Source organism: Pseudorasbora parva, chromosome 6, assembly GCF_024679245.1.
Source record: "Pseudorasbora parva isolate DD20220531a chromosome 6, ASM2467924v1, whole genome shotgun sequence".
Classification (NCBI taxonomy): Eukaryota; Metazoa; Chordata; class Actinopteri; order Cypriniformes; family Gobionidae; genus Pseudorasbora; species Pseudorasbora parva.
In genome coordinates this window covers 3,251,685-3,266,067 of record NC_090177.1, presented here as the reverse complement: position 1 = coordinate 3,266,067, position 14,383 = coordinate 3,251,685, and the positions used below count along the sequence as shown (strand labels likewise).

At 40.7% G+C, this 14,383-nt stretch overlaps 1 protein-coding gene across 2 annotated transcripts in view; it reads left to right on the top strand.

Annotated features, from left to right (window-relative positions):
• The window catches only part of abcg2a (ATP-binding cassette, sub-family G (WHITE), member 2a), a 41,164-nt gene extending 32,224 nt beyond the window's left edge, over window positions 1-8,940 (top strand). For both annotated transcript variants that reach the window (XM_067445373.1, XM_067445372.1), the window contains exons 12-16: window positions 237-361; window positions 2,298-2,452; window positions 4,796-4,885; window positions 5,260-5,333; window positions 8,673-8,940. In XM_067445373.1, coding sequence (XP_067301474.1) covers window positions 237-361; window positions 2,298-2,452; window positions 4,796-4,885; window positions 5,260-5,333; window positions 8,673-8,823 — 595 coding nt within the window. In that variant the 3' untranslated portion in view covers window positions 8,824-8,940. The remainder of the gene's footprint in view (window positions 1-236; window positions 362-2,297; window positions 2,453-4,795; window positions 4,886-5,259; window positions 5,334-8,672) is intronic.
• The last annotated feature ends 5,443 nt before the right edge of the window (window positions 8,941-14,383 follow it).

The window sequence follows — 14,383 nt, the reverse complement described above, 5'->3', positions numbered from 1 at the left end:
TTGGAGTCTCCTACATCAGGTTTACATGTGTCCAAGGTAAAAAAAAAAAAAACACTTGAATTTCTCTTACGGTTTCTCTAAACCCTGCCTCTTGCAGACCTTTTACAGCTTTATTACACTCTACATGAAAGGTCATATTTTGGTTCATGTGATGTTTTATGTATGTTGTCTATGGTGACTAATAGAAATATTTGAGCGATTATGTCATGTTGTTGTGTTGTTTGTCGTCTCTTTAGACATGAGTACATCAGTGGCTACTACAGAGTGTCTGTATATTTCCTGTCTAAGCTTCTGTCTGACATCCTCACTCTTCGCACCATTCCTGCCATCATCTTCAGCTGCGTGGCCTATTGGATGATCGGTCAGTCACGTTATTCCTGATCTTCTCATGTGACAGATGTGAGCTTTTAGGGGTTAACAGCTTATGGGGCAGGACCAGTAGTGAAGAAATGAAGACCAAGAGTCAGGAGTGCAATTAATTAAAAGAAAAATTTACTTAAAGGGATAGTTCACCCAAAAATGAGCCTGTGATGTTTATCTGCTGACCCCCAGTGTATCCAACATGTAGGTGTGTTTGTTTCTTCAGTAGAACACAAATGAAGATTTTTAACTCCAACCGTTGCTGTGTGTAGGTCATATGATGATGTGAATGGGTAACAATTTCTATGAGAGTAAAAAATAAATATGCTTAGACAACATGCACAAAGAGCCGTGTGGGTCATGACGACACATTGATATTTTAAGACACAAAACGATCAGTTTGTGTGAGAAATCGAGCCGTATTTATATCATTTTTTACCTAAAATACAACGCTATATCCAACAGCCTTCATGAACTTCACTTCCGGTAAGGTCAATAATACACGCGCTGGATATACGAGCCATGGCTCGATTTCTCACACAAACTGATCGTTTTGTGTCTTAAAGGATTAGTTCACCCAAAAATGAAATGTATGTCACTGAAGTCTGTGTTATGTCACTCCTCCCCCTAATGTCGTTCCACACCCGAACGGTTGTAAATCAGTAATTCGGATCGCGTGTCAAACTGCTGAAATCTTGTGACATTGGCGATCCGAATCATTGATCGATTCGCTGATTCATAACCGTTTGAATCTTTATTTGAGGATTGAACACAAACGCGGAAGAGAAGCCAATGCTGAATAAAGTCGTAGTTTTTGTTATTTTTGGACCCAAATGTATTTTGGATGCTTCAAGAGACTCTAATTAACCCACTGATGTCTCATATGGACTACTGTGATGATGTTTTTATTCCCTTTCTGGACATGGACAGTATAGTGTGCATACACTTGCATACGCTCTCGGACTAAATATAAAATATCTTAAACTGTGTGTGAAGATGAACGGAGGTCTTACGGGTGTGGAGCGACATTAGGGGGAGGAGTTAATGACATGAATACTCTCATAGAATTGTTACCCATTCACATCGTTATATGATCTACACACAGCAACGGTTGGAGTTAAAATCTTCATTTGTGTTCTTCTGAAGAAACAGACACACCTACTTGTTGGATGCACTGGGGGTAAGCAGTTAACCTAAATGCATTTTTTGGGGTGAGCTATCCCTTTAAGAATAGTTTGCAGTTTAAACAGCAGAAGCCAGCTTCAAGTCTCACAAGTAGTCCGTAGGCCGCGCTCCCTCTCTCACCGTCTTGTTGCCTCGCCCTATCGTACATACAATTGTTACAACAGTTATACTGTTTTCAAGCTCTATCCACGTAATTCTCATTGGCTCAGATAAAATGCAATGTAAGCAACTTTCCACACATAGACAGATAGGAGCACATATCGCCAAACTAGGTGGACAAGTCGTCGCCACCATAACCAGAATTACATCACATTGACCTCAGAGGCCACAGAAAAGCATCTTCAAGTCTGCCGTTGTCTGCAGAAATGTCCATCTTCAACATTAGGCCTGCACAGATCTGGTACACACACACAAACTCAAGAGAATACTGGTTCCTCCAAGGTTGAGAAAATCTTAACTACTTATGAACAAAACATTTCTCCAAAGCATGCTGATAACATGAGCTTTCTCTCAGTGAGAGATACAGACAATATTCATCTAGACTCTTTAGTGTTTCAGTAAAGGAAATATAAAATGAATAAAATATAATAAATTAAATGAAAGACACTATATATATATATATATATATATATATATATATATATATATATATATATATATATATATATATATATAAGGTTTTGATTATGAATTTAATTAGGCACTTTCAGTGTGATGCCACATCTCATGCTTTCTTTTGATTGGCTGTCCAGGGCTGAAAGCGTCGGCGGATGCGTTCTTCATCTTCACGTTCTCCATTATTATGGTGTCGTATACGGCGACGGCCTTGACTCTGGCCATCTCTGCTGATCAGACGGTGGTGGCCATCGCAAACATCTTCTTGACCATCAGCTTTGTGTTTATGATGGTAAAGATACGCACACACTCAAGCACATCATAAATATAACAACTAAATCCAAGCACAATTATGCAATATGTTTACAAAATCTTTAACTATCGGTATCTGCAGATAATATTCTGAATAATCAGCTATTTTATTAGCAGATAATATTCTGAATAATCATAAATAGCAGATAGTGTTCTGAATAATCAGCTATTTTATCAACAGATAATATTCTGAATAATCGTTATCGACAGATAATATTCTGAATAATCAGCTATTTTATCAGCAGATAATATTCTGAATAATCGTTATCGACAGATAATATTCTGAATAATCAGCTATTTTATCAGCAGATAATATTCTGAATAATCGTTATCGACAGATAATATTCTGAATAATCAGCTATTTTATCAGCAGATAATATTCTGAATAATCAATATTGGCAGATAGTATTCAGAATAATCAGTTTTGGCAGATAGTATTCAGAATAATCAGTATTGTATCGGCCGATATTTTGAATAATCGGTATTGACAGATAATATTCTGAATAGTCAGCTATTGTATCTGCAGATGATATTCTGAATAATCAGCTATTGTATCACCAGATAATATTCAGAATAATTGGTATTGGCAGATAATATTCTGAATAATCAATATTGGCAGATAATATTCTGAAAAACCGGCTATCAGTATCGGCGGATAATATTCTGTATAATCGGTATTGGCAGATAATATTCTGAAAAACTGGATATCAGTATCGGCAGATAATATTCTGAATAATCGGCTATTGTACGGGCAGATAATATTATGACTAGTCAGTACTGGCAGATAATATTAGGAATAATCAGCTATTGTATCAGCAAATAATATTCTGAATAATCGGTATAAGCAAATAATATTCGGAATAATCAGCTATTGTATAGGCAGATAATATTCTGAATAATCGGTATCAGCAGATAATATTCAGAATAATCGGTATCAGCAGATAATATTCAGAATAATCGGTATCGGCAGATAACATTCTGAATAATCGTCATCAGTAGATAATATTCCGAATAATCAGTATCAGCAGATAATATTCTGAATAACCGGCATCGGCAGATAATATTCTGAATAATCGGTATCAGTAGATAATATTCTGAATAATCGGTATCAGCAGATAATATTCTGAATAACCGGTATCAGCAGATAATATTCTGAATAACCGGTATCAGTAGATAATATTCTGAATAATTGGTATAGGCAAATAATATTCGAAATAATCAGCTATTGTATAGGCAGATACTATTCGGAATAATCGGTATCAGCAGATAATATTCTGATTAATCGTATCAGCAGATAATATTCTGAATAATCGGCATCAGTCGATAACATTCTGAATAATCGGCATCAGCAGCTAACAGCGTGAATAATCGGCATCAGCAGATAATATTCTGAATAATCGGTACCAACAGATAATATTCTGAATAATCGGTATTAGCAGATAATATTCAGATTAATCATATCAGCAGATAATATTCTGAATAATCAGCATAAGCAGATAACATTCTGAATAATCGGCATCAGTAGATAATATTCTGAATAATCGGTAGCAGCAGATAACATTCTGAATAATCGGCATCAGTAGATAATATTCTGAATAATTGGCATCAGTAGATAATATTCTGAATAATTGGCATCAGCCGATAACATTCTGAATAATCGACATCAGCAGATAACAGTGTGAATAATCGGCATCAGCAGATAATATCCTGAATAATCAGTATCAGCAGAAAATATTCTGAATAATCGGTATTAGCAGATAATATTCTGATTAATCGTATCAGCATATAATATTCTGAAAAATCGGCATCAGCAGATAACATTCCGAATAATCGGCATCAGCAGATAACATTGTGAATAATCGGCATCAGCAGATAACATTCTGAATAATCGGCACCAACAGATAATATTTTGAATAATCGGCATCAGCAGATAATATTCAGAATAATCGGCATCAGCAGATAATATTCGGAATAATCGGCACCAGCAGATAATACTCTGAATAATCGGTATCAGCAGATAATACTCTGAATAATCGGTATCAGCAGATAATATTCTGAATAATCGGCACCAGCAGATAATACTCTGAATAATCGGTATCAGCAGATAATATTCTGAATAATCGGCACCAGCAGATAATATTCTGAATAATCGGCATCAGAAGATTATATTCCGAATAATCGGCATCAGCAGATAATATTCAGAATAATCGGCATCAGCAGATAATATTCTGAATAATCGGCATCAGCAGATAATAGTCTGAATAATCGGTATCAGCAGATAATATTCTCACATTGTTTGTTAATTCTCTCTGTGTGTTTGTAGATCTTCTCAGGGTTGTTGGTGAATCTCCCCAGCGTGGCTAATTGGTTGAACTGGCTGAAGTACTTCAGTATTCCTCGCTATGGTCTCGCTGTGAGTGTCGAGTCAGAGCTGTTGTCTTAAAGTGTCCCGGTTCTGACCTGCCATCACATTTAGTGCAGGTTGATTTTCTGCTGGCACAGTTTCTCTGAAACGTGTCATTTTACTATCATTGAGTGACTAGATCTTAAAGTATTTTGTAAGTATATACAAAACATTTTGTTAAGTATGTTATGTTGGCATTACAAAGCTAACAAACTGATCTACTATTTAAGCTTCCTCTTCTTTTTAGACCAAATTGTTTTGTAAACCATGTACCTTTTTAGGGGACATGCTATAATCACTTATATTTACATTTGAACATGTTATTTGGTTTGTTGAATGCAGAACAAAAAACAATATTTATTTGTGGTTGATGATTCTTTCAGGCTCTGGAAATCAATGAGTTCACCGGCCTCAGTTTCTGTGACTACAGGAACGTAAGCGGCATGGAAACAAAAGTGTGAGTATGAAGCTGCATGACATGCTGATCACTGGTTGTGTTTACATCCAAAGTGCATTTAACGTGAAATGTCAACATTTAAAATAAAACATTTGCAAATAAAGCGGCGATTACAAAATCATGACTTCCTGAAAAACTGGGGCAACTACTGTCGTCTCAGAGTGTCAGGCTCTCAATCACACACACACACACACACACACACACACACACATGTTGGTCTATGTGGTTTACAGGGACTCTCCATAGGCGTAATGGTTTTTATACTGTACAAACCGTATTTTCTATCCCCTTACACTGCCCCTGCCCCTAAACCTACCCATCACACACACACACACACACACACACACACACACACACACACACACACACACACACACACACACACACACACACACACACACACACACACACACACACACACACACACACACACATGTTGGTCTATGTGGTTTACAGGGACTCTCCATAGGCGTAATGGTTTTTATACTGTACAAACCGTATTTTCTATCCCCTTACACTGTCCCTAAACCTAAACCTACCCATCACACACACACACACACACACACACACACACACACACACACACACACACACACACACACACACACACATACACACACACACACATACACATACATCATAAATGAGTGTCATCTCAGAGTGTCAGGCCAAACACACACACACACACACACACACACACACATACATTATAAATGAGTGTCATTTCAGAGTCAGGCGAAACACACACACACACATCATAAATAAGTGTCATCTGAGAGCGTCAGGCAAAACACACACACACACACACACACACACACACACACACACACACATTATAAATGAGTGTCATCTCAGTGTCAGGCGAAAACACACACACACGTTTGTTTTTGTGAAATGTGGGGACATTGCATAGGCGTAATTGTTTTTATACTGAACAAACCGTATTTTCTATCCCCCTACACTGCCCCTAACCTACCCATCAGACACACACACACACACACACACACACACACACCATAAATGAGTGTCACTTGATTTTATCTATAAATAGGATAATTTAAGCACATACTTTCAACTTAACTCTCCAATGCATGCAACTCGGTCAGTTTGGGTATCTCTGCCGACCTCTTGTGGATTATATTTTATAACTCTTGCCACTATACAGTATGGAGCAGATGAGCTGTGGTCCTAAAGTCAGTTCCTTCAGTATGCATTCAGATACACATGTTGACATCATAAAATACTTTTTTTATTAAGTTTTAGCGTTTTTATTTAGTTTGAATTGTGAGCATTTATTCGATTTTTCTGTGTGTACTGAAGCATTGACCTGCGAGTGAAGGATTTGTTACTTTAGGGTGTGTGTGTGTGTATGTGTGTTCTTTGTTTGGCAATACTTGTGCGGGCATAAATGTCAGGGCACAAGGGGTTGGGTTAGGGGATAGAAACTATCATTAACCTGATATAAAATCAATGGAAGTCAATGTAATGTCCTCACTAATATAGTGAAATAAACGTGTGTGTGTGTGTGTGATGGGTAGGTTTAGGGATAGGGGTTGGGTTAGGGGATAAAAAATATCATTAACCTGATATAAAATCAATGGAAGTCTATGGAATGTCCTCACTAATATAGTAAAACAAACGTGTGTGTGTGTGATGGGTAGGTTTAGGGGCAGTGTAAGGGGATAGAAAATACAGTTTGTACAGTATAAAAACCATTACACCTATGCAATGTCCCCGCATTTCACAAAAACAACGTGTGTCTGTGTGTGTGTTCGTGCTTCAAGTGCGACAAAAGTCCTAAGGTCTTGGACCCCTCTAATGAACACCAACTTTTTTTCACACCTAACACACACACACACACACACATGTATACATGGCTAAAATGGACAGTGAAAGTAAATGAATGAAAATGAAGCTAGGAGTCAGTTAACCACCTTCCTAGTTGTGTTGTTGGGTGAGAGGGCTCTGTTGGAATATTTATTAAATACAGTATAATGAATAATTGTGTGTAGGGATGCACCGATATGAACATTTTCCCTGATACCGATAATTCTCTATATTTGAAAGCAGATAACCAATGTATTGGCCGATAAATCTAAATCAAAATTCTCATATAATTTTTTGTTTTTGCAGTCAGGCTCTCAAAAGTCTCCTTATTAAAGCCATTTCACAAACACACAATTATGATGTTCTCATTATGATTTATGTAGCTGGTAATGACAGACTTGCGCTAAACTGTATTTGACTTTTTTGAAGTGATTCCAATCCTATTTTAAGCAATTCAAAGCCAACATTGTCATATTATACATTTATCGACTTTTATAAATCAGACACTTTTTCCTATCAGTTTGATTATGATAACATTAAAGATGAACATATATCGGCCGTTCCCCATATGAGGCCGATATTGTGCATCCCTAATTGTGTGTCCAGCAGCTACACCTGATTTCAATCAACACTGAACTGAATTGAGCTGAATAATGACGCTATTGCCTGTTTACTTCTGCTTAACAGAATCAATTTTTTTCAGTTTATTACTGTGAAGCTGCTTTAAAACAATCTGCTTTGTATAAAGCGCTATAGAAATAGACATTTTCAACAAACTGATTCAACAGCGTATTTCTGTGTAGAAAACGTTTGATCCTACAGTACTGTTGCTCCTAGGCCTGTCACCATAACTACTTTTTGTTTCACGATAAATTGTCCCAGAAAAAATTGCGATAAACGATATTATTGTTATTTTAAGACTATTTTATGCCACTAAATATATAATCCGAATATAAGTAGACCTACACACTTTCAAATGACAACCTTTTAATTCTTTAGATCAATGAAATCTGATATATTAAAAAAATATATTATCCTAAATAAAACAGTGTTTTTTTTTTAATAAATAGTAAATAAACATTTTCCATTGTGAAAAGGCTTTAACACTCATCATTCTGTGTTGACATTTATATGCACTGGAACAAGGGATTGTGGCTTTGAAATCGATTCCAAACTTCGAACTTATTCTTCTAAATTGTCAGTAGTTATAACACTATAACGCCTCAAATGGCACCTTTTTTTCACCTGTCGATAACCACTCTGTGTATTAAGGAACTGCCCGAGAAACACTTTCGCCTCCATCATGGAAAACATTCTACATGGCAAAACAATCGAGTAAAATGTTGGTGACATTCATTATCATGTAAACATAATGGGCGATATATTGCATCACAATAAATGATTGAGGTCATGTACATATATTGTGCTATATATTGATATATTGATTAGTGTGACAGGCCTACTCGCTCCCGATATTCATGGTTTTCTTGTTTGTTTTTTCTCTCACTGCAGTTGTTCCACAGGCGAGAGTTTCCTGCAGGATCAAGGCATTGATTACTCAGCCTGGGGTTTGTGGCAGAATCATTTGGCTCTGGGAATCATGACCTTCATTTTCCTGCTCATCGCTTACCTCAAGCTGCGCTTCATCAAGAAATTCACATAAACTCAGGCTCGTCGTCTTCCTAATACACTCCCTAAATTATCAGAAACGTAACGTTTTTAATACGATAAGACACGGTTTTCACTCGGAACCAATCATCTTATGCAGAAGTCATACAAATCATACTGCGCTCAGGTTTATTGTTTTAAAAAAAATTCTGACCAAAGCTTTGCATCAAAATAAATATCATGGAATATCACATTGCAATCCAGTCAGATACTTTTTAGCTAATTTTGTTTGCTGCACTTTTTTCTGACACTATACTAATGTTTCATATATATATATATTGTTAAAATAAAATAAATACTTTTGTAATTTTGAAGAGAACACTGTTTAATAAAAATAAATGTTCCAACTGTTTGTCTTAGTCATTTTTTTTTTGCTAATCATTTTTTAGTTTGGTTTAGTCATGTTTTCTTGACATCAAAAAAATCAAATTTCATCTTTCGTCTTTGTAAAATTAAAAAATCATGCAAGTTTCATAACTTAAATGCTTTTTAAAGATGACATTTTATTTAATCAAGCGCCAAAAATAACTTGTTTTGGTATTGTAGGATCTTTGACATTGTACATTTGCATATGCCCGCCTCCAGAGCAAGACAACAACCAATAGTTACACATCATCGCACCATAGGCCCTGCCCACTGTACCATAAGCCCCGCCCACTGGCGTTCAGTCGCTTAACTGCTGACATTTGCCTACACTGAATGAGTGTTGCATCAAAAGCAAACAGAATCCATTATCATAATGCTGTCTAAACTGGTGCAGTATACAGAGGTGTGTTTAGTTTCTGTAATCTGCTGACAACAGGACAAATATAAGAGTGAAAGAATGTTTGCTTTAATCATTTAGTTTAAACAACTGGTTTGCATCTCCGTACAGCCTTCAGAAGATTCCAGCCTCAGAAACAAGTGGACGGTTTAATTTAATAGTGTCACACATTGCGTCGGATGACTATGTTTGTTCTTAGCATTTTATTTTGTAAATGAGGCACAGTGTAATGGACAGTTGGCAAAGAAATTTGTGTTGACAGATGAAGCAGCAACTATTATATCTGACAGCAGCTGCATCACAAACTGTAAGTGAATGATTTCATAATGCTTCGTCTGTAAAGGATGGTTTTATATGGAAAATATATGGTTTTATATGGTTTTTAGAACACTTACTCGCATGCAATAGCCTATGTCTGTTTATACAGTTTCCTATGCATTGACATTAGCCAAACATAAGAGTTCGTTTACTGACAATAAGACAGAATGAAGGTTGAAAAAAACAGTTCCCTTTCAGTCGGTCACGTTCGACGTACGTCGGAACTGACCGATGAATTGGGATATATTTTCCGAGACCAATTTGCTTTGAGTGCTTCTAAATGAGCCAATTAATATTGGCATGCGGTCTACATACCGCCCGCAGTGCGGGTATAAAAACGGAAGTGGAATACCACATCCTTGCTTTTTACTTCGGAGCCAAACATTACTGCAAGTCAGTGTGTTTCTGTGAAGAGTGTTTATATTTCGAGTCAGAAAAGGATCTCTGGAAGATGTTGGTGATACGGCGCATTACAGCAATGGCCATGAGTGTGTTTTCTGTTTATAACAAGACAGTAGTTTTCACAGCTTGCTGGGCATTCTTAAGTCGTTGCAGTGGGCTTGAACTATTGAAAAACTGCAAGACGCTGCCATTCCCATGTGTGCCTCGGCAGTGATAAAGAGTAGTTTTCTTTTTCTTAAAGAGCAACACGGTTTGTCCCTGCGTCTTTTTCAAGATGTCATTCAAACCGTGTGTTTTTGGAGGCAATTGTTTCCTGTCCTTGTTTGACGGCCACGGTCGCTTTCACATGTAGACATGTAACATGTAGGCGTGAGATTGCGTTCGTGGGAAATTCATGTTCTCTCATGAAAACATGACCACATTTGGTGTGTTGTTCGCCTTGTCTTCTTCATAGGGGCTTGAGCATTCAGTGCCGTGTGCCGTTCGGATGGCCACGCTCACGCAGCCTGCCTGCTGGTAGCTTAAAGATTAGATTGCTGGTCCTTAAAAAAAAAAAAGGATTTGGCGTATTATTTTAATGCTCCCACAGTGCGGAGCATTGATGCCCATGTCTTTCGGCCCGAGATCGATGTCCTGCTGGAGAAGGACGTGATCGAGCCGGTTCCTCCAGCCGATATGATGTCGGGGTTCTACAGCCCCTACTTCATTGTACCCAAGAAAGGGGGTCGGTTAAGACTGATCTTCCTGCGCATTCTGAATCGGGCCCTGCACAAGCTACTGTTAAAAATATTAACACAGAAACACGTTTTCGAATACATCTGTCCGCAAGATTGGTTTTCAGCGATCGACCCGAAGGATGTGTACTTTCATGTCTCTTGAATAAATCTTGCGTTCGAGAGGAAGGCATATCAGTACAAAGTTCTACCCTCTAGGCTGTCCCTTTCGCCTCACGTCTTCACGAAAAGTTGCGGATGCAGCCATTGTTCTGCTCAGAGTATGTGGTGTTCGGATTATCAACGATCTCGACGACTGACTCATACTAGCCCAGTCTCGGGATCAGTTGTGCGAAAACACAAGAACCTGTTTGGCCTTTGGGTCAACTGAGAGAAGAGCAAACTCTGCCCCCTGCAGAGGATCTCTTATCTCGGTATGGAGCTGGACTCAACCAGACTTTACTTCTTACTCCAGAGCGAGTCCGGTTAGTGTTGAACTGCTTGAATACGTTCAAGGGCAGGACAGCGGTCCCACTGAAATTCTTTAGAGGCTCCTGGGGCATGTGGCATCTGCAGCCGCGGTAACGCCGCTTGGATTGCTTCATATGAGACCGCTTCAACACTGGTTACACGGCCGAGTCCCGAGATGGGCGTGGCAGAGCGGCAAGTACCGGGTCTCAGTGACTGCGAGATGCCTCCAAACCTTCAACCCATGGTCAGACCCCTCGTTTCTCCGGGCCCCAACTGTGTTTGCATATCAACCTGGAGTTACTGGCAGTACATCTTGAAGCCGCTCTGAGGCAAGCACATACTGGTCCTTTCGGACAGCACTGCGGCCGTTGCGTACATCAACCGACGGGGTGGTCTATGCTCCCGTTGCATCCTCCAGCTCGCTCACCATCACCTCCTGTGAAGTCGGAAGTTTGTGAAGTCACTTCGTGACATTCACATCCCAGGTCTGCTGAACCAGACAGCCGACGAGCTCTCTCGGCAGTGTACACATCCAGGAAAATGGTGACTCCACCCCCGGAGCATCCAGCTGATATGGGACCACTTCGGAGCCGCACAAGTAGACCTGTTCGCCTCTCCGGACACAGCCCATTGCCAGTGGTACTACTCCCTGACAGGAGGTACTTTAGACATAGATACACTGGTGCACAGCTGGCCCCCGGGATCTAAGCAAATATGAATTTCCCCAGTGTGCCTTCTAGCACAGACTCTGTGCAAGGTCAGGGAGGACCAGGAGCAGGTCTTGCTAGCTGTGCCCTATTGGCCCAACCAGACCTGGTTCTCTGAACTCAAATCCTAGCGACAGCCCATCCCTGGTCGATTCCCCTGAGGAAGGACCTTCGTTTTCAGGGACGGGGCACTCTATAGCATCCGCGTCCAGACCTCTGGAAACTCCATGTCTGGTCCCTGGACGGGATGCGGAGGTTCTAGGTAGCCTACCACAAGCAGTGGTAGACACCATCACTTCAGCTAGAGCCCACTCTATGCCTTGAAGTGGAACCTGTTCGTCGACTATTGCTCTTCCCACCGGGAAGACCCTACGAAGGTGTTCGATCAACATTGTGCTTTCCTTCTTGCAGGATGGGCTGGAGCAAAGGCTGTCTTGCTCCACCCTCAAAGTGTACGTCACAGCAATAGCAGCATATCACAATGCAGTAGACGGTAAATCCTTAGGTGAGCATGACTTAATCGTCAGGTTCCTCAGAGGTGCAAGGAGACAAAATCCTCCTCGTTCTACCGCGGTACTCCCTTGGGACTTAGCCCTGGTGCTCAGAACACCTCAAGGTCCTCCGTTTGAGCCTTTGCAGTCTGTTGAGTTAAAAATCCTGTCCATGAAGATCAATCAAGAGGGTAGGGGACCTGCATGTACTTTCGGTCAAAGAATCGAGCCTAGAATTCGGGCGGCCAACTCTCAAGTGTCCTGAGACCCCGGCCTGGATACGTGCCCAAGGTTCCTATCACTCCCTTCTGGGACCAGGTGGTGAACCTGCAAACGCTGCCTTCGGGGCCGCGTCCTGGGTGCTGGCTCAAGGCGCCTCGCTGACAGACATATGTAGAGCAGTGGGCTGGGCGACACCGAACACCTTCCCTATTTAATAACCTCCATGTAGAGCCTGTACGTTCCCGTGTACTCGCCCCTAATGGCCAGTAGTGCGAAGTGCTCGTTCTAGTGTTGGCTTGCAACGCAATTCCCGCCCCCAGGGCCGGATATGTTCGTCTATTGTCTCCAGTTGTGTTCCCCAGAAATTGCTAACCCTGTTGAGCTCCTCTGCTACCCCTTGGTGTCAGAACGTTGTGGCTGTCTGGCGCCAGTCCTGCACCCGTATGCTTGTGGAATGTGTGTGTAGGCTGGGTATCAATATGTAGTGGTTATTATGTGTATTTGTATTTTTCCACAGTACCAAGCTACCCTACTCGGCTAGCCCCATGTTTTTCCCTTGACAGAGCCCGCTCTGTCTTCTCTGGAGGTGTTCTTTCCCCCCTGGAACCAGGTTGGAACCACCCCAGAGACTGCCATATGTTGCACTACCCTGCTAGGTTAGTCCTTATGTGTATTCTGCCACCTCTCCTCCCTCCAGGACGTGGCTCCGCAGCATTCCAGACGGCAAACTTTCCCAGCATTATCCAATAGTCACTCTGATTGGGTCTTGCAAGAACAGCAGTGACGGACCTTCTCTACTTGGAGCCCTAACTTCCCGCTCCAAAAGAAGAGTGGTCCAGTGAGTTCAAGCAGGGCGCTGGAAGGGCCAGCATCCCTGGTGTGTTGGTAGGGATCCCTAGCCTAGAAATCTAGACGCACCCTAGCGGCAGCAAATTTAATCTGCCCGCAAGTGTCGTCTAGGAACTCTCAATACCCTTCTGAGCTGTATTTCCCTTACTCTGGACGGGCCAATCACATCGTGTATAGAGTCGGCGGGCGGGGCCATAACGACGACGGCCGAGTTGCGTTTGCGTGCTTCTAGTAAACACAGAACTGGCGAACGGCGGTCTTTCGAATCAGCTCTGACCGCGACTCTGGAAGACTTGGAGTTAAGCTTTTCTCTGACTCTGAGAAAAGGACAAAGAATGGCACTGAAGTCATTCTTAAAAAGGGAAGATGTGTTCGGAGTTTAGCCGACCGGGGTGAATGTTTAATCTATCAACAAGCTCTGTTTCACCTTCGTTGCTCTGGTTGGTGTAGCGCTATCCTATCGCGTGCAGAGGGAGTTTGAAAGACAACCGTTTATCCCGCCCCTCGGATTGAGCCCTGTCTATGGTGAGTTTCCAGACCAAACATCTTGATGTGGGTCTGGCTTGTCAGGCTAACTGTAAGTAGTAATAATCCCAATTCGTCGGTCAGTTCTGAAGTA